Below are 19,678 nucleotides of genomic sequence, written 5' to 3'. Positions count from 1 at the left end.
ATTTTCAGTTGCGAATGATAAGCAATTCTTTTCTATGCTTTCAGTTTTCAATTTTTGGATCTTCGCCAGATTCCGTAAGTTCATCTTTTTTAGTTCGTTCAAAATCGAATGACGTTCTGTTGCTAAAATGCACTTACTTGAGTTTATCTGATTTCGTTGTATCGCCGGCAAATGTTACTTAAGTAGCGAAATACATCTATAAAGACAATGATTCCTAGCGAAATATAGAGAAAAGCCCCTCTCATTAAACCGCCATGTTTGCATATAATGTTTGCTGTAGAAGTCCCTGATCGTACTGATGAAGAAGGACACCCGCAGGATACCAGCGGGTTGGGTGGCTGATGACAAAGTTACTGTTGCCCAAAATGGTAGTGCCAGATACGAAACCGATCGACAAACCGCTTACTATCAATACACAATGCGGTGAAGCACTATCTGGGTCAAAAAAATATCTCCTCCAATTAATTCTTTAATCCAACGAAGTGTTTTGCTTTTTTCCAGTCCGCAGACACGGCCGTAAGCTCTTCCACCTTGAATGTAAGTTCACTTGTAGTTCGTTTTTTAATACGCCAGGGCGACCTTAGATACGAAGGAATTTTCGATCCGTTGTTCGGGGCTGGGCGACTCTCATGCGAATTAGCTGGTTGGAAGGTTCAACAGTGCTTCCAACGCAATGACCTACACCACATCCCCGTGAGCGAAATATTCAAATGACGATCCTCTACTGGAAAGGATTTAAACATGCAATGATTCATAAAGCTAGGCTGTGTAGTTTCCTGCTGGTCACGTGATAGTGCACATGCAGAGACTATGTCATTAACCGAGGATTGTTTTGCTTGTAACTTTCAGTCGTCAGATTCAAGTTTGGCAAGCTTTTGAAGAGAAACTTCCGACCCGGCGGTTGGCTCAATCTACGATGGTTCCGTAACTTGAAACATTGCCCTTATGGAACACGCAGGTAGGGTTCGCACATACGGTATTTTCAAAAAATAAGAAAATTATCACAAGCCTGAAGCATTGTACTGTCAAAATACTTCTATTCGATGTCGACATTTTAGATTTACGTTGGTAGCCACACAACTTGGCGTACACTTATAATGTAACCTGGCATCCGTATCGTTGCGGAAGTATGGTCAACCGTTGTTGGGGCCACTTCGTACATACACATGACGTGTACCAGGACCAGTACCAAGCCGAATGTGTTTACCTCTAACTGTTTCGTTTAGCTGTTCTAGGCATCTCCTTTCTGAGCATAATCTTCATGGTTTGTTTCTTATTGCATTCCAGATACGGACGACGTTGTGAGGTTATCCGCTTCGCCTTCTACCGTAAATGGCTGAAGCTTCATGGACACAGATTCGGCATCAACAGGCGAATATTTAAATGGCTCCATAGATACCGCTTCAAGTACGTGTTTTTTCGTTCTATGATGTGACAGAAATGACAGTCCATTGGCAATGAAACTCTCCAAACAATAGTCTGTGGGATTACATTTGACATTGCCATCCAACTAGCAAACATTGACCAAAATCTTACAGCATAATCGTTTTGTGGCTAGTATATCTTCATGCATTCCGCGACGAATGATATTCCTTTCATACCGGTGTGTTTGAAATTCAGTCCTTAGAAGCACGTGTAGTACAGTCTTTGGCACACAATTTCACACACAGTTTTTTTAATATACATGTATACTCTTGTGCACAGCAATCAGCTGCTTTGATTTTCATGCAGGTTCTACAAGCACCTTAGGCGTCACCTCAAAGACCATGGCCACTTGAAACTGAAATGGTTCAGAGGTTTGAAGAACTGCCCGCACGGAACCAAGAGACATGGCCACAGATGCAAAAGTAAGTACATGTACCATACCGTCTAGTTGTACATTTCGCAGGAAATGGTAGTCGAATCTACGTCACACTTTGTTGTATTTGTCCAAAGCCGTATTTTCCTTCATGTAGGCCAACCGGTTTTTTGGTCGATTTGAAATAAAATGCATCAGTGAAATTTCGGCTGATTACACATTTTTGATGATGCAGCAACAGTTTTGACACAATTATTTTCTCGAAATACCTTGTCTCTGGTCAGTGTCTGTTTGTACTATTTTTACGAGAGTAATTTGTGGGTTCTATTTTTTACAGTTAAAAACCTCAAGTTCCTTATACACTGGCTTCGACGTCACGCCCACCATTTCCACATCAACCTGGATCGTTTGCCACAAGTACCAACCCTCATACACTACTTCACGTTCAATGGCCACGCCAAACCGCAGTGGAGAATCCGGCGCCGTGGTGGTGTCAGAATCGTCAAGAACAAGTACCTGTTTTTGCCAGGCCACAGGGGTTCCACCGCCACTTTCCGGCCCATTAGATTCCGCGGCAGCTTCACAATCAGTTTCTACGTGAAGCCTCTGCGAGTCACCGGCAGGCAGACTCTGATCGGCAGCTGGGTCAGGGAAAGATGGCTTTACAAACTCCACCTTGTCAACGGACACCTCGGTGCCTGGCTCCGTCGCGGACCAAAACCCGGTGTCAACATGGCGGTCATTCCATCCACGGCTGGAAAACTCTTCCGTAATCGATGGTATCATATTGCCTTGAGATGGAACGCGCGCACTAGGTTTTTCAGAATATTCCTCAATGGCAAGCTCGTGGGTTCGAAAAAGTCCAAATTCCCATATCCCGTCGAGCTCTTCCCCAACCCAGGCAGGACCGCCATTGGCTTCAAACAGGACAGCAAAGATGAAAACTTTTATGGATACATTGCTGGGCTCAGGATCGACCGAGGCGTAGTCCCAAGAAGGAGGTTTATTATGCTGTCCAGAAGAATCAAGAATTTCAACCTCCATTTGGGAGGATTCAAATACATGAAGAGCTTGAGGAGAAACTTGAGAACAGGTGAGCAGTGTATTTGTGTAGTTTTACCAAAACTATCGTTCTCCTTTTCGTCTTTGTGCAGTGGTGAGATCATGATCGAAATATATATCAGCGTCTGTCACTTGTGAGGTCGCCCAGGTTCGATTCCAGCGCGAGTTTTTCCGACGAGACAATATGGCTCGTCAATAAATGCTTACGTTTAAGAATCTAAAAGGCAGCTTACTTTTCAATATTCAAATCCATGCAAGTTTTGAAGTGCTCACGAGGCGGATCACTCTTTCATGTAGCTTATTTGATAACGAAAAATTTTCAATTACAAATATTGAAACCTTACTTCGAATACTTCTCCTCAATAGTTGTCTAACCAAACACCGCAAGTGTGGATTAAAAGTGGAGTAGGTCAAACTTCGAAATGCCATTTTGGCGAGGTTTTTGCAGTCGCACAAACTTTAAAACTTTCCTTTGATTATTCCAGGTGGAAAGATTTACCTCAACTGGTTCAGACGACTACATAAGTGCCCACCAGGAACAACAGTAACGCGATCCTTCAAGAAATTTGGAACAGCATGCGGAGGTAGGACCATTTAATAGCTTTGCTCATTCGGGTAATTTAGGACACGATCCGTTCAGTGAATACACAGTATCAAATGTTCACCTCCAGGGTGCAATAAACACAACTAACTGTTTGCCTACTTCGCTGATAAAGAATTAGGTTTGGGTCCTGAAAGATCCGGCAATGCGTTTTCTTAATGGAAATCGGTTGGAGATTCTTTTGTGAGCACCTGCCATCGCCAGAACATCAGAGAAAACAAGTCCTTCCTTTTCTCTATATACACCACCCTTTTGTCATTTTATGTTTTTGTAAGAGTTTTATAATGTAGATTTATGATGTTTTCATTTTCCGTTTCAGTCCATCATCCTGGTGCTTTCTACCTATGGTGTAAGTTGAAATAATATAGCAAGACACAATATTCAAATGTTCGGAATAACGTCCTCCCTGCCAGTGGCAAAGAGGACCTTTCAAGAAGTGATATGACTCCTTTACATGTGCATTTTTAGGAATCTAAAAAAGGCTTACTGCAAAAACAGCCAAAAGCAATTTTCTTGAGTTAAGCGTTTCCAGTTATTTACAATGCCAAGTGCTATCCACCTAGTAAGTATTGTACTTAATTAACGAACTAGTTGAAAATGTGAAGAAACTGTCTCCGTGCTTTTTCGTCTCAACTCCAGCTATGCTTTCCTTTTCCCAATCATTACAGTGGTCAGACATGGACCACGATACGCCATCAACATCAGCAGGCTTCCACGACCACGATTTTACCACTTTGCCCACGGAAACCGTTTGATGCGTCTCTTCCCTGGTCAACACGCCCTCGGCGGCACTCTCATCAGGGGGCGATTCACTTCCAGCCGTTGCCGTAACTGGTGTGAACGCGTCCGCTGGTGCCGCGCCGTGGACTTCAATGGACAGACCCATAGATGTTATTACCACAGGAAGCCATTCAGGAGAATCAGAGCGACCAGAAGAAGCTCTGGTGTCAAGCAAGTCTGGAAGATTGCCCAATACGCAAAGATACCACACCATCATGGCGGTAAGTGGCAACATCGGCAGTAATAATAATTGACTATTAATTGTAATCAAGCGCACACAGTATATTTCAAGGACAGGAATAGGGCAAAGTTCTGCGCAGCCCGTACTATTCACTGCAACCATTTAACAGAACTGGGGACGTGTGGAACCTGGGACGATATCAGAGGAGTTGGGTCCCTTTAATTGGGAGCAATGATGTCCACAACCTGTCGTGCTTCTCCGCTACCGCTTATTGCAGCAGAGTCCCCGAAGGACTACCAATGCATCATTGTCAGCATTGGTGTGCTTTCCTTTTGCATCCTGTGCTTTCCCAGTGCATCAGCTCGCTTATTCCCAGAGCCTTAATGAATTGCGGCAATTCTATCATGTTAACTTAGTAAGTTTACTGCGTTTTTATAGTTCACCGATTCCGTTACGGCAAAATCTTCAGGAAGCAGATCAGGAAGGGAGGTATCATTCATCTTAAGTGGTTCCGAGGACTTCGTAGATGCATGCATGGAACTAAGAGAATCGGAAAGACGGGAGCATGCAAAGGTGGGTAGATTCGAGGCTGACGGGGTTCAGTCAAGGTCACTGTAATCCTAGATTAGTCCCCTGTCCTCGATTAATTGTGGCCCGAACAAACTATTTTTCTAGAACGTCCTTGTCATTTCTAAAAATGATTTCAGCAAATTGGCTACAACTCGCTGGAGTCTTAATTGAGTGCCTACGCATGCATGCACATACAAACTTCCTCTCCAATCAGAAGTGGCTTCAGGTGATCTTTATTTTCATATTTCTCTTCTTTCTTTTCCAGTCTTCAGCCCAAGGTTCGTTTTTAGATGGATACGAAAACACCATAAGTTCTTCCACTTTAACCTTTCTCGTTTCACACGCATCCCAATAACCTACCATGTTTTCCACTTCAACGGCCGCCCGAAGCCGAGAAGATGGAGAATCGTACGTCGCCCTGGTGTCGTCATCAAGAGAAAGGAAGACCTGTTCTTCCCAGGCAAGAAAGGTGCCTTTGCTACCGGACCGAGATTCAACAAATACGGCGGAAGCTTCACCATCAGTTTCTACGTCAAGCCCAAGACCGTTAGCCGCAACCAGGTCCTGATCGCTAACTGGGCGTCAAACAGATGGCAGTACCTGTTCAGGATCTGGAAGGGTGGTCAACTTGGTCTTTTCCTCCGTGGACCGACCCAGACTATAGACAAGGTTGGGGATATGAGAGGTGGAAAGCTCCTGCCGAACATATGGTACTCCGTAGGATTCTCATGGAACGCTCACACTGGCGTTGCAAAGATCTACGTCAATGGAAAGGTGGTTAAAACCGTGAGGGGCAAGCCAGGGAACTTGTTCGCAAATCCATACCCAAGATTCCAACTCGGATACAAGATGGACAGTAAAGATGAGAACTTCTATGGTCTGATTGGTGACCTCAGATTCACCAGAAATATTCTGCCTCTTCGCACATTTGCTAGGTTCACAAGACTAATTAGTAAGTGTGACAATATATATCTCATCAGAGTCATCAATTGCAGATTCAATTCTAGAGTCTGTCAAAGGTAGATTTGAAAATAGACCTCCCACCCTGTACGTGGAAGCATGGAACTGCTTCCCATGCGCCTGCTAACAACACTAGATATTGCTCATTCAACTAATATGACTAAGATGATGTTGCTGATTATGTTCTTACGTAGGTGAAATGTAATCATAATTGACTATTGATTGTCAACAAGCGCACACAGTATATTTCAAGGACAGGTATAGGGAAAAGTCCTGCGCAGCCCGTACTATTCACTGGTAAGGTTGTCTGATATTTTCCACTCGGACTTTTATGGCCATGATTACAAGGAGCCTCTTTTACCAATTCTTTCTGCAAAGATCACCAGCGAGTGTGGTTGAAATAGACATTTAAGATTATAGGCTTTGTCCAATAACAACTTAGGTTTGGCAAAATGTTCGTGCTATACATCCGTTTCTTTATGTAACAAGTAACAATGATTGTCAATTCTCGCGCATCTCTTTTTTTGCAATTCGCAGGCGGATTCCCGTTCTTGAAAAAGCTGAGGTTGAACTTTAGGAAGGGTAAGACATACCTCTTTTAAAGTGTTCATATTTATTTTTCCTGGAGAGATCCACCCAAACGTAAGACCAAATTCGTCATTGGCGTAAAAAAACTACATATATTTACCTCGATTTGATTTTTTCTTCAAAAGGGCTTTTTTAACCATCAAATCAGCTACAAAATTTCTTCATCAACTTCTTGAACTACATGTAAAATACGATACATATACGTAAAAAAGACAACGCAACCTTTATTTGTTTTATCAACACCAGGTGGCATCATTAATCTGAGATGGTTTAGGCGCAGGAGGTGTATGCAAGGGACCAAGAGAGTAGGGAAGAGCAGGAAATGCCGAGTCATCCATTTGAGATTCTTCAGGCGGTGGCTTAGGTAAGTTTAATTTACTGGCTTTGCTGCTTTGCTGCTTAGCTTTTAATTTTTGGCAAATCTTTGTCAGAAATATGGAATTTTATCCGTTGTATTTTTCTCATTGTTATAAGAAGTATTCAAATGCAACTTGCGTGCCTTTGCTATTTTAGCGATTTTATAGAATTAAGTTCAAGCCATTCAAATTGGAGTCAGGGTTGAATAACTTGTAGATTTTTTTAGCTGGGCGGTGCGAATCCGTACCAGAACGGAGCCAAAGCGATTCGTGTGTCACTATAAACTTTTAGAAATAAAGGTTTTTGGCTTTTGGAAAACATTTTAGGGGTTTTCAGCCAACGCATACATGCACCCCTTTCCAGCGAAATGAAAAACCCTTAAGAACTTTTTTTCAAAATCACAGATACCTCTATTTCGTATGATCCCACTTATAAAGTTTTGTTGAAAAGAGCAATTGAATAAAGAAGATTTAGTTGGAACCAAATTTCATCGGTCAAGATTCACAATTCGTGCTCATGTGGTGGTACATGTAACTGAAAGGTGGTGCTAACATTAGCAGTGATGCGTCAGTTTCTACTCTTTCATTCTTTTGTAGGTATCACGCACACTGGTACAGAATCGACCTTCGCCACTTCCCTCGAATTCCCTACCTCTATCACCTTTACCGCTTCACCGGGGCTAAACCGCATAACCCAAAATGGAGAATCATGTGAGTTGCTTTATACATGTAAATGAATGAGAATCATATAGGCTATACGAGAAAGTGATAGGCTGTACGAGAAAGACAAATTTATGGTGTACGTTAAAGCAAAATTTTTGCAGGTCTTTTTTAAAGCGGATTTTGCAAATAATCTCCATGTTCAAAAATCGACATCGGGAAAAAAAGTGTTTTGATCGAAAAACCAAAAGAAGTTTTGTAGTCTTCCGCCAAATTAAAAATCTTTTCCAAATCTTTTCGATTCGCAAAAGAAAGAGGCGCGACAATTTGACTGTTGAAGATTTATATACTAAGCCTCACGCAAAAGCTTAACCGGCTACTTGGCCTCACGTAAAAGTTTAAAATGATAATTAAATTAAATTTAACATGCTAATATCTCGCATATCGAACCTGAAGTGTATGTTTGCTCCAAGAAAAGCAGAGGAGTTCTTCACATATTTGCTTCCCATCATGATCAACCGATTAACAAGAATGAAGAAAAATAAACGCTGCCTCTCCTCATTGCAGTCGCAAGGGAGGAGTCCGTTACATTAAGAAGGGAATCCTCTATTTCCCCGGAAAGCGCGGAGCGTACGCCCTCGGAAGACGATTCAACAAGTACCGCCACAGTTTCACCATCAGCTTCTACGTCAAACCTTCATCGATTCGTCGCAGTCAGACACTCATCGCACAATTTGGCAACAAGAGATGGCAGTATCTGTTCAGAATCCAGAAGGGTGGTCAACTGGGTCTAGATCTCCGCAGAAACAAGTTCAACACCGGTAGTGACCCACGCCAGGATATGGTATCTGTCACCAGCAATGCGTATAAAATTATCCCCAAACGTTGGAATAATGTCGGCTTCTCATGGAACCATCTTACAGGTGTTGCAACGATCTACCTGAATGGCAAAGTCGTCGGAAAGCGCAAGACACGCTACCGAGACCATGACCTGTTCGCTAACCCCGAACCATGGTTCCAGCTCGGCTACAAGATGGACTCGAACAACGAGAACTTCAAAGGAGAAATTGCTGGTTTGAGGCTAACTCGTGGCATCCTCCCACTGAGGCAATTCAGGCTGTTCTTTAAGAGAATCTGTAAGTAATAGCCAATTTAACAACACACTCCCAAATAGTAAGTCATATTTGCGGCAGTGATTTGCGAGATGGGTTCGGTGCGTCCAAGTTTCTATTCACCTGGGTTCCGGGTTCCATATGTCCCGGGTTCTTTGTGTCCAAGTTGTAGGCATGAGTTGTATGGGAAGGTTGAATAATTTCTCACACATTTTGTGTACAGTCGGACCGCCAAATCCTAATCCTAACCCGTACCATCCCCTGCAACCATTTAACAGAACTGGGGACGTGTGGAACCTGGGACGATATTAGAGGAGTTGGGTCCCTTTAATTGGGAGCAATGATGTCCACAACCTGTCGTGCTTCTCCACTGCCGCTTATTGCAGCAGAGTCCCCGAAGGTCTACCAATGCATCATTGTCAGCATTGGTGTGCTTTCCTTTTGCATCCTGTGCCTCCCCAGTGCATCAGCTCGCTTATTCCCAGAGCCTTAATGAAATGCAGCAATTCTATCATGTTAACTTAGTATGTTTACTGCTTTTTTATAGTTCACCGATTCCCGTATGGCAAAATCTTCAGGAAGCAGATCAGGAAGGGAGGTATCATTCATCTTAAGTGGTTCCGAGGACTTCGTAGGTGTATGCAGGGAACTAAGAGAATCGGAAAGACGGGAACATGCAAAGGTGGGTAGATTCGAGGCTGACGGGATTCAGTCAAAGTCATTGTAATCCTAAATTAGTCTCGTGTCCTCGAGTAATTGTGGCCCGAACGAGCTATTTTTCTAGAACGTCCTTGTCATTTCTAAAAAAGATTTGAGCAAATTGGCTACAACTCGCTGGAGTCTTAATTGAGTGCCTACGCATGCATGCACATACAAACTTCCTCTCCAATCAGAAGTGGTTTCAGGTGATCTTTATTTTCATATTTCTCTTCTTTCTTTTCCAGTCTTCAGCCCAAGGTACCTTTTTAGATGGATACGAAAACACCATAAGTTCTTCCACTTTAACCTTTCTCGTTTCACACGCATCCCAATAACCTACCATGTTTTCCACTTCAACGGCCGCCCGAAGCCGAGAAGATGGAGAATCGTACGTCGCCCTGGTGTCGTCATCAAGAGAAAGGAAGACCTGTTCTTCCCAGGCAAGAAAGGTGCCTTTGCTACCGGACCGAGATTCAACAAATACGGCGGAAGCTTCACCATCAGTTTCTACGTCAAGCCCAAGACCGTTAGCCGCAACCAGGTCCTGATCGCTAACTGGGCGTCAAACAGATGGCAGTACCTGTTCAGGATCTGGAAGGGTGGTCAACTTGGTCTTTTCCTCCGTGGACCGACCCAGACTATAGACAAGGTTGGGGATATGAGAGGTGGAAAGCTCCTGCCGAACATATGGTACTTCATAGGATTCTCATGGAACGCTCACACTGGCGTTGCAAAGATCTACGTCAATGGAAAGGTGGTTAAAACCGTGAGGGGCAAGCCAGGGAACTTGTTCGCAAATCCATACCCAAGATTCCAACTCGGATACAAGATGGACAGTAAAGATGAGAACTTCTATGGTCTGATTGGTGACCTCAGATTCACCAGAAATATTCTGCCTCTTCGCACATTTGCTAGGTTCACAAGACTAATTAGTAAGTGTGACAATATATATCTCATCAGAGTCATCAATTGCCGATTCAATTCTAGAGTCTGTCAAAGGTAGATTTGAAAATAGACCTCTCACCCTGTACGTGTTAGCATGGAACTGCTTCCCATGCGCCTGCTAACAACACTGAATATTGCCCATTCAACTAATATGACTAAGATGATGTTGCTGATTACGTTCTTACTTGGTGTAATGTAATCATAATTGACTATTGTCAACAAGCGCACACAGTATATTTCAAGGACAGGTATAGGGAAAAGTCCTGCGCAGCCCGTACTATTCACTGGTAAGGTTGTCTGATATTTTCCACTCGGACTTTTATGGCCATGATTACAAGGAGCCTCTTCTACCAATTCCTTCTACAAAGATCACCAGCGAGTGTGGTTTAAATAGACATTTAAGATTATAGGCTTTGTCCAATAACAACTTAGGTTTGTCCAAGTTGTAGGTATGAGTTGTATGGGAATTCCTATAAAATAGGTGTAACAGTTGTGTTGTTCCCCTTATCATAGTCTTAATCGGGAGAACAGAAAAGCGTGTCCGTTTGTTTCCAGCGTTCCCAAACAACGCCTGAAGGAGAGAGTAACGCACAGCGCCGATAAATCGGCATGCATGAGTGAAAACACAGGCCACTGAATCAAAGTATTTTAATTTGCCTGTGATTTTTAAATCGAACTTTCCTATTCTCTACATATAGCGGTTCCAGCGAAAGGAGGTGAAAAACCAGAAGAAAAGCCCGAACCAAAAGAGGAGAAGCCTAAAGGTACCAGAGAAATTGCCGGCTCGGCTCTTGTCAGTTATCTGTTGGAATGAATGTCGTCCTGGGTGGAACGTCACCCAGGTTCGAAATATACTTGCAGCATATAGCATACTCGTAATAGCGGTGATCCTTCTGAGCATCGAACCCGCGACCTCCTGTAACCCCTATGCCACTCACTGGGCATATGGTAGCCCGATCGGGCTATTTGACCCTTCATACTCTCCCATCCAACTACGCCACATACATCTCCGGTAACAAGATATCAGGAAACTCTTGTCATTTTCAAAATATTGATATTTAGACTTCTCCCGAAGCGCTCATTGTCATTCAAGTGGCCAATGAAAACGTGAATTCCTTATAAAATAGGTGTAACAGTTGTGTTGCTCCCCTTATCATAGTATTTACATGATTGACAGCTATAAACATCAATTTTAATCGGGAGAACAGAAGAGTGTGTCCGTTTGTTTCCAGCGTTCCCAAACAATGCCTGAAGGAGAGAGTAACGTACAGGAGAGAGTAACGCACAGCGCCGATAAATCGGCATGCATGAGGGAAAACACAGGCCACTGAATCAAAGTATTTTAATTTGCCTGTGATTTTTAAATTGAACTTTCCTATTCTCTATTATATAGTGGAACCAGTGAAAGAAAAACCAGAAGAAAGGCCCGAACCAAAAGAGGAGAAGCCTAAAGGTACCAGAGAAATTGCCGGCTCAGCTCTTGTCAGTTATATGTTGGAATGAATGTTGTCCTGGGTGGAACGTCACCCAGGTTCGAAATATACTTGCAGCATATAGCATACTCGAAACAGCGGTGATCCTTCTGAGCATCGAACCCGCGACCTCCTGTAACCACTATGCCACTCACTGGGCATATGGTAGCCCGATCGGGCTATTTGACCCTTCATGCTCTCCCATCCAACTACGCCACGTACATCTCCGGTAACAAGATATCAGGAAACTCTTGTCATTTTTAAAAAGCGGTAACATGGGTATGCGCAAAAATGCGCACCCCTGCCCATGTCCTTGTCGATGGCTGATTACTATTAATGAAATGGCCAGGGCCATTGTGCTCACCTCATGTGGAGGAAAGATGGATAAAGAGCATGGTATTGTGTCATGTAGTGTTAGGTTTGATGTAGGTCCAAGCAATTACAATTTCCCCAAAATGGCCAATTTACAGTACATTCGACCTCTGTGACCTTGAAAAGGAGGTCAAATCAAAGAAGACCCGGGTGACACATTGAATGGTTGTTAGAATTAGATGTACCTATGATATAAAATTGGTGCCAATCGGGCAAGTCATTACTAGGAATAATGGCATTTTCAAGAATTTAGGATTTGGCCCCCTCCCTGGAGGCCAAACGGCAAATCAGATTGCACCAAACTTCGGTACCTAAGATCACCTGACCAAGGGGTACATGTGTACTTAATTTGTGATCAATAGTCATTGCAGTTAAGAAACGTGCCATAGTTACGGCCTGACGGCGAATTTACGCCATTTGACCTCTGTGACCTTGACAAGAAGGTCAAATTAAAAACCTGTGTGACATATACTGTATGGTGGTAAGATGTACCCATGATATCAAATTGGTGGCAATCGGGCAAGAAGTTAAGGAATAATCACATTTTTAAGGTTTTTGGATTTTGCCCCCTGGTGGTCAAGTGGTGAATCATATTGGACCAAACTTCGGTCCCTGAGATCACCTGACTAAGGGGTAAATGTGTGCCAAATTTGGTATCAATAGTCATTGCAGTTTAGAAACGTGCCATCGTTACATCCTAACGGCCAATTTACACCATTTGACCTCTGTGACCTTGAAAAGGAGGTCAAATCAAAAACCCGGAGGATATATGATGCACCTTTGCTAGAAGTACCTACCATATTTTTTTCAAAATTTCCCGACTACTATTAAGGGAGATATTGCATATTTTCACTTTTAACGTTTGGCCCCCTGGTGGCCAAACCATGAAACGAATCGGACCGAAACTTCGTCTCCAAGGTGTCATTACATAAGGGTACATGTGTACCAAGTTTCAACTCAATAGCTCTAACAGTTACGAAACGTGCCCTGCTAACGGACGACGGACGACGACGACGACGACGACGACGACGGACGACGGACGCCACGGTATGGGATAAGCTCACCTCTGCTAAGAGGTGAGCTAAAAACGATACGATGATGATCTGCAATATTTCTCGTTGTCCACCTGAACATCTATATATTTCTATTTTTAGCACCAACCAAATTGACCAAAGAAAACCTAAAACCTGGTAAGATCACCTTTTCTGCTTCTCTTCGTTTGCCACTTTACCACTACCTACTGTTAGCCCCAATTCTGTTGATACGCCAAACGATTGGCTACATAGATTAGTTATATGATGCCATTTGTCGGCGATTCATTGCCCTTAATTGTTTTATCAAACTAAAGCACAAAATAATATCCATTGTTGCCTAAAATATTGGAATAATCCTTTTTTCAACTGCGCTATAGTTGGACTTTACCATGCCGAACCATCGTCGTTGTGCGTATATCCATCATTCACGGCAGATAAACTTCGCCAGATCGACCGTCACAACTGAAAGGAGGAGACTTTAGGACTGATGTTCACCGCCGATAAGTCGGCATGTACTTTACTGATCGAAATATTGTCTTTACTTTTCAGGCGGTAAATTCGACCTCAGAGGTGTCTTCAAGGGACTTGCTACATGCCCCGAAGGAACGAAATCAGAGGGAGACGACTGCATCAGTAAGTAATCCAAGATTAAGCAGCATCCTTCCAGTTCGGTATCAATGTTTTACACTTAACCAATGCCAAGAGAAACCAATGGCGATTACAGAAAAAAAGAAGTATGAAAATTAGATAGAATTAGAGATATTCTACATCAGGTTATTATGGTGTTTTTCCATTCATAATTAAAGGGAACTGGAACCGCCGAGCGATTTATTCAACTTTTCGACTTTCACCGCCCGAGAAAGTCAAACTTCCAACTTCCTATTCGAGTTCAGATTTGTAGCTCCGCCCCCAGTGCCCGAGCATGCGCAGTTCAATTTGTTATTATTGAGAATCATGTGAGAATCACGTGAGTCATGCGATCTTTCATTCATTCGTTTTCGTAGTAAATTCCATAGTAGTGACGTCACTCAATGATGGACAGCTAGGCGCCATGTTTCATTCATGCCTCGTTCTGATCACCCGATACGCGGGAAATGAAAACGAGGTCATACGAACTGGCTTGGCGGTTTCAGTTCCCTTTAAAGCTAATCTGTTTATTTATAGAAGCTGTCCACCTTGTCATCCCTGTCTTCATCATTTCAACCCAAGGAGGTATCATACTGAATATACAATGTAATACTGATTTCTTTTTTATTTTGCAGTAACCGACTACAAGATTTTCATCGCATGGCGTGAGTATTGGACATCGTCACAAGTCATGCATTCACTTCGTTAATTTTCCGTCTATTATCATAATGACATATATGATCAACGTGTATCAGCTGTAGGTTGTACTAGACAAGTCGTCCGAGCACTTGGGATTGATTCAGTAAATAAGACTATGACTGAAGAACGAGTGTCTCTGATTGGCCAAAAAGTCTACAAACTCTTGTGATTGGTTCAGTAACAGAAGAATGAGAAGAATGAGAGTCTCTGATTGGCCAATCAGACAGGAAGTTATGCTTCTTTTCAATTCCTTCTTCTCAAGGTCTAACAACAATAAATCTATTACAGAGTCATAGGATCCACTCTTTTTTATTTTGACATTTAAGATATTTAATCAAATCATGATTTTTTTCGCTTGATGTTTTCCAACTTTTTCCATCTTTCAGTTAAGATCCACGCCGCCACCTACCATATTGTCTGTGAGTACTGACAAAAATGATTTGTTGTTGTTTTTTGGCGACGATTCTCATTAATTCGCAAAATCCACGAAAATATTTCGGTGGTTTACAGTCAACATCAGCGTGATGTTATTTAGACATTATTCTTGTATAATAATATTTCTCCCCGGTTTGATATTAGAAAAATACGATGTAAGATTTACCTCTTATAATGGAATTCAACAAAAACAGTTGATTAATAGGTGGTATCATTAATATTAATGGTAATTTCATTATTCTCTTTCCAGTCGCGAGACTGCCCTGTAAGTAAATCTAAATATTACAAGAATAACTAGTGATGCGGTATTTTGCTATTCGGCCAATCATCATTGATTGCATGTACCGTTCCGTCAAATTGATTTCATCCCAGTCCCATTCCGTCAAATCCCATTCCGATCCGTCAAATTTCATCATCGCAACATGATATTGATCCATTCGGAATCGGAATCGCCCCGGCAACTTTTTGTGCTGGTTTCGCCAAGTCATCGCCTTCAAATACATGTTTTCCAATTGTGAATGCAAATAGGATGTCATCTTACATTATGATGAAGAAAAAAGTTATTAGCCTTTCGAAACAGCACTTGGTGAAGATCTCATTCTCTGAAAGTTTCATCATTCTATATCAGTGGTCTGCACAATATATTTTCTAATGACGTGGACATGGTTTTGGTCGTTTTTCTCGAAAGGAAGAAAATGTGACTTGTCTACTAATTTTGCATTCGATTCTTATGCCCTTTGCAGTCTACACCACGACAACGACCACCACCACCACGGAATTTTCGGTCGGACAGAAATTCCCCATTGACATGTTCAAGGGTGCCTGTCCTGAGGGCACCAAAACTGTTGGAAAATTTTGCGAGAGTGAGTACATGGACTTGGCACTATGCTTACATACACTATACCTACCTACTGGAATTTATTACCCAACTCTAGAACTAAATGAGAGGAATGCTAGTAAAATGACACCATACCCTGACCACAAAACTCTGGAGCTCTATAACAGAACTCTTGAGTCAAGGGCAGCTGATTTTGTCACTGAAAACTAACTGATGTGTTTGCTTGATCATAACAGGAAAGTTTATCAAATCAAAAAAAGATGCGATTCAAACATTTTTTTCTTCATAAGTAAACAATGCTATTTCGTCTCATTTAAATGGTATTTTTTATTCTAGTTGAAAACACAGACTCATTCCTTGCCTGGTGTAAGTATAACATCATTTTAGTTGTTCTTATTGCTTCATCCCGCAATATAATTGTGAAAAAATAAATTATACCCGACCTCAACGTTACCTAAGTAGGCCGAACATGGGCTCAGTTGTGCCCGGAAAACATCACAAATTATCCTTATCACTAACTGAGTCACACGTAGAGATATCCTGGGGTATTTGATAAATTCCCATTGGTCCACAGTTGAGTTAATATAATATACTTTACCTGAAAAGCTAAAAACCAAACGGGGAACATCTTTTGAAAGAATTATGAATTATCTGTTTGATGTAATTTGTCCATCTTGTTCTTTTTTCCTCAATAAAAAAATATATGTATTAAAAAAGAAACAGTTGAGTTGATAGGGCAAATGCTCAACCAGGATACAAGTGATGTGTAAAAATATTTCTTTAAACTCTTTCTATAAATAACGATTCATACAGAACGTTGAATTGGCGTTACTCTGTTTTTCTCTTCAGTGAAGATCAACGCAAAGGCTTACGGAATCGAATACTCTTGTAAGAGGCAAAACGAACAATATACACCTTTTTGTGGGGTATCTTTTTCGTCTTTGCATAGACACTCGGGTACAAGCCACCACGGCTCAAATGTTATGTGATAGCACTGGAACCCTACTACAGCAATATGCATTGTCTTGTTCACGTCAGCCACAAAACTGCCACGCCATGCTCGAAAAAATAGCAAAGGGCGAAGTGCGAAATTGGGTTTGTTTCACTGCTTGGTGTTTTTTGGCGTATACACTAAATCCTTATTTTTTTCTTTTCAAAAATTAGATGAAGAGGTTGCTCCTGGCGGTAAGTGACATTCATTCCGTTCCGTAAATCGTGCCGTAGTCAGGCAGTATGTACGTGTGTTAGCATAAGAATTTAAAGTTGTGACTACGAAAATATTTGAGACCACACGACATAACTCGTGACGTCTCACATAATTTATGATGTCACCTGTGATGGTGTCTCAGAGGGATCTGTGTGTGTGTGATAGATGTACTAAGACGCCACACCCTTGGCCTTTTTTTCTCTCAAAGCTAATGCTGCTCAAAAAGCGTTGCGGATCACTGCCAAGTGGTCTACAAGTGATTGCAAAGATCGATGTCACAATCTCAAATGTGGCATTCAACGGTAAAAGGGATATCCCTAAAGGTGGCGCTATACAACTCCTATCCATACACAAGCGGTCTCGTATTGTACTGTACTGCTAACTATTGCTGCCATCACGGATTGCGTGAAAGTAATTTTAGTCCATGCTGCCAGCTAGTGGTAATGAAGTTTCTCAATAGTCGCCCGGTCAGGTGGTGCAGTGCGAGAATTCATGATAATTTACTTTCAGGAGGCTCTACCACTGGCGGCGGCGGCGGCGGTGAATACACGACTCAAACCGAGACTTCAACCACCACGGGTGGAGGCGGTTTCGCGAATGGTCAAGAGTTCCCTAATACAATGTTCGAGGGTAAATGTCCCACGGGTACAGCAAGCAAAGGAAATACATGCATCGGTAAGTTTCATGACTACAGTGCACCATCATTTTATTACAAACTCAATTGAATGTTTTTTTAAGTGACAAATAGATATGCTTATTGGTTCTTGTAACAGCACTTAATAACTTTTGATATGGGGTCAGGTTTAGAGTCGTAGGCACTCTTTCTCAATTTTCAACTAAATCAAACGAGCTCCAGACTCGAAATATTCCAGCCAACCATCAAGTTCAAAACCACGTTCATTCGCTCACGATTCCACGATAAAATCATTCGAATCTTCATCTCCATCATTTCAGTGAAAGACGCCAACTCGTTCATGGGATGGTGTAAGTATACCTTTGCCTGCAATACAATCATGTAGTGTTATGTATAATTTGGTGAGAAGCGCTTTAAATATCACAACATTTGACCAGAATCGCTCGGTCAACACTCTGGGGCCTACCTTTGGTTACTCTTCCGAAAACGAATTAGAAACACACTTGAATTCTGTTGAATAGAACTTTTATTCTTCTCACGAATGATTTAATTTGGGCTGCTCGATACAACCGCGTATCATCTTCCAATCCAATGAGGAACCTGCACAACAAAACCTGCCAATAGGGGGCCGTGTAGGCAAGTGGACCATGGTTGTAATGAGAAACCCATTTCCCGGGTCAATGATTATTGAATATTTCATCCCTTAATTACTCTACATGGGGAAATAGCACCAAAATGTTGTTTTATTGGACCTTAATTCTATTTTGATGAGTTTTAGGGAGAAAATCAACAAAACTTAATTTTAATGGAAAATGCACTGGAAGTGTACCTTTTAGTAGTGGTGCTGCCATCTGCATTTTCAGTTCTGCCGGTGTGACAGCGGATATAGTCCCCCTGGAGTCATAGTCCGGTACATTGTATTTGACCAATTAAGCAGCATGATCTATTGTACCGCTAACCCTAACCAAAACATTTAGCAATGCGGGCTATTGTTACACGGACTATCAGCCCTAGGACTACTATCCCCGCCACACCGGTTCCTCATTCATGTGATTCATGTCATGTACGTTAATCTCACTGCCCATGTTATATTTACAGTGAAGGTGAATGGAAAAAAATACGGTGCGTATTACACACCATGTGTCAAATTCTGTCACCAGTTAAGGGCTGACCATAGGAACCACCATTTTGACTAGAACGTGAAATTGTTAAGCAATTAATTAGGACTCTCTCAGAACGAAGTGAATGTCAATTTCAAGGGCTGGAGTCGGTTCTTTGTTTTCCAGAGAACAGATTCCCGCCCTTGAAACTAGCATTCACTTCATTTGAAAGCGTTCTAATTGCTTTATGATTTCACGTTCCAGCCAAAATGATGGTGACTACGGTCAACCCTTAAACATGATACAACATATTCTGGCAAGTGTATTGTGGCCCGTAAGCAGCATATTCATGGTTTCGGTTCTGCTCACATGTAGGTAATTCCAACTAAATACATGTACTGAGCGTCATGGTCATTTGGTTCAATTCAGCAGTGATTTGGATAGGCAATGTTCGCCAATGGTGATGACGTCACGTTCAAGCTCAGTCAACCGAACCAAGATCGGTGAAACTAGAGCATGTTGGCGGGCCACATACAGTTCAAGTGCGGCGCACACGAGCAACTGAATCGAGAGCGACAGTCTGGGCAACAGAACTGTCAAGATTGCCGATTGGTAAAAGATAGTCTATCAACTAATCAAGCAGATAAATTTCTGTTGCTCAGAGTCATCGATTCGGTGACCTTCTGATTTTGTCACCTTTGATTTTAATAGTCCGTAGTGTACGCGCGCCTGGCCAAACTCGTTACTCTGTGTTTTTTTAGTTTTCAGTTTTTGTTGTACTTACACTCTTTATTCTGCATTGCAGGCATTTCTTTCTCAACCTCGAGGAGGTAAAACTATATTCGTCGACTCCAGCTTATCCTACAGCTGAAATAGCCGGGAAACCTCCTCTGTTTTCTGTATAGGATATGTGAAAGGATCTAATAAACTATTGCATTAAAAAACAAA

The 19,678-nt window shown here is 42.1% G+C and overlaps 1 protein-coding gene across 4 annotated transcripts in view; it reads left to right on the top strand.

The window, feature by feature from the left end:
* Window positions 1-19,678, top strand: part of LOC135497761 (uncharacterized) — a 25,988-nt gene extending 6,310 nt beyond the window's left edge. For 2 of the 4 annotated variants that reach the window (XM_064787614.1, XM_064787613.1), the window contains 32 exons: window positions 45-74; window positions 502-537; window positions 850-958; window positions 1,288-1,407; window positions 1,732-1,847; window positions 2,136-2,891; window positions 3,346-3,444; window positions 3,781-3,810; window positions 4,130-4,462; window positions 4,861-4,995; window positions 5,258-5,944; window positions 6,490-6,534; window positions 6,787-6,904; window positions 7,494-7,607; window positions 8,124-8,692; window positions 9,216-9,350; window positions 9,613-10,299; window positions 11,011-11,076; window positions 11,706-11,765; window positions 13,311-13,346; window positions 13,740-13,823; window positions 14,453-14,482; window positions 14,903-14,935; window positions 15,202-15,216; window positions 15,695-15,814; window positions 16,126-16,155; window positions 16,639-16,677; window positions 16,954-16,974; window positions 17,507-17,671; window positions 17,951-17,980; window positions 18,729-18,752; window positions 19,536-19,678. In XM_064787614.1, coding sequence (XP_064643684.1) covers window positions 45-74; window positions 502-537; window positions 850-958; window positions 1,288-1,407; window positions 1,732-1,847; window positions 2,136-2,891; window positions 3,346-3,444; window positions 3,781-3,810; window positions 4,130-4,462; window positions 4,861-4,995; window positions 5,258-5,944; window positions 6,490-6,534; window positions 6,787-6,904; window positions 7,494-7,607; window positions 8,124-8,692; window positions 9,216-9,350; window positions 9,613-10,299; window positions 11,011-11,076; window positions 11,706-11,765; window positions 13,311-13,346; window positions 13,740-13,823; window positions 14,453-14,482; window positions 14,903-14,935; window positions 15,202-15,216; window positions 15,695-15,814; window positions 16,126-16,155; window positions 16,639-16,677; window positions 16,954-16,974; window positions 17,507-17,671; window positions 17,951-17,980; window positions 18,729-18,752; window positions 19,536-19,564 — 4,901 coding nt within the window. In that variant the 3' untranslated portion in view covers window positions 19,565-19,678. The remainder of the gene's footprint in view (window positions 1-44; window positions 75-501; window positions 538-849; window positions 959-1,287; window positions 1,408-1,731; window positions 1,848-2,135; window positions 2,892-3,345; window positions 3,445-3,780; window positions 3,811-4,129; window positions 4,463-4,860; window positions 4,996-5,257; window positions 5,945-6,489; window positions 6,535-6,786; window positions 6,905-7,493; window positions 7,608-8,123; window positions 8,693-9,215; window positions 9,351-9,612; window positions 10,300-11,010; window positions 11,077-11,705; window positions 11,766-13,310; window positions 13,347-13,739; window positions 13,824-14,452; window positions 14,483-14,902; window positions 14,936-15,201; window positions 15,217-15,694; window positions 15,815-16,125; window positions 16,156-16,638; window positions 16,678-16,953; window positions 16,975-17,506; window positions 17,672-17,950; window positions 17,981-18,728; window positions 18,753-19,535) is intronic. The other 2 variants (XM_064787615.1, XM_064787616.1) reach the window with 2 other exon arrangements.

This window comes from Lineus longissimus, chromosome 13 (genome assembly GCF_910592395.1).
Source record: "Lineus longissimus chromosome 13, tnLinLong1.2, whole genome shotgun sequence".
NCBI lineage: Eukaryota > Metazoa > Nemertea > Pilidiophora > Heteronemertea > Lineidae > Lineus > Lineus longissimus.
This window is presented reverse-complemented; position numbering and strand designations above follow the sequence as displayed.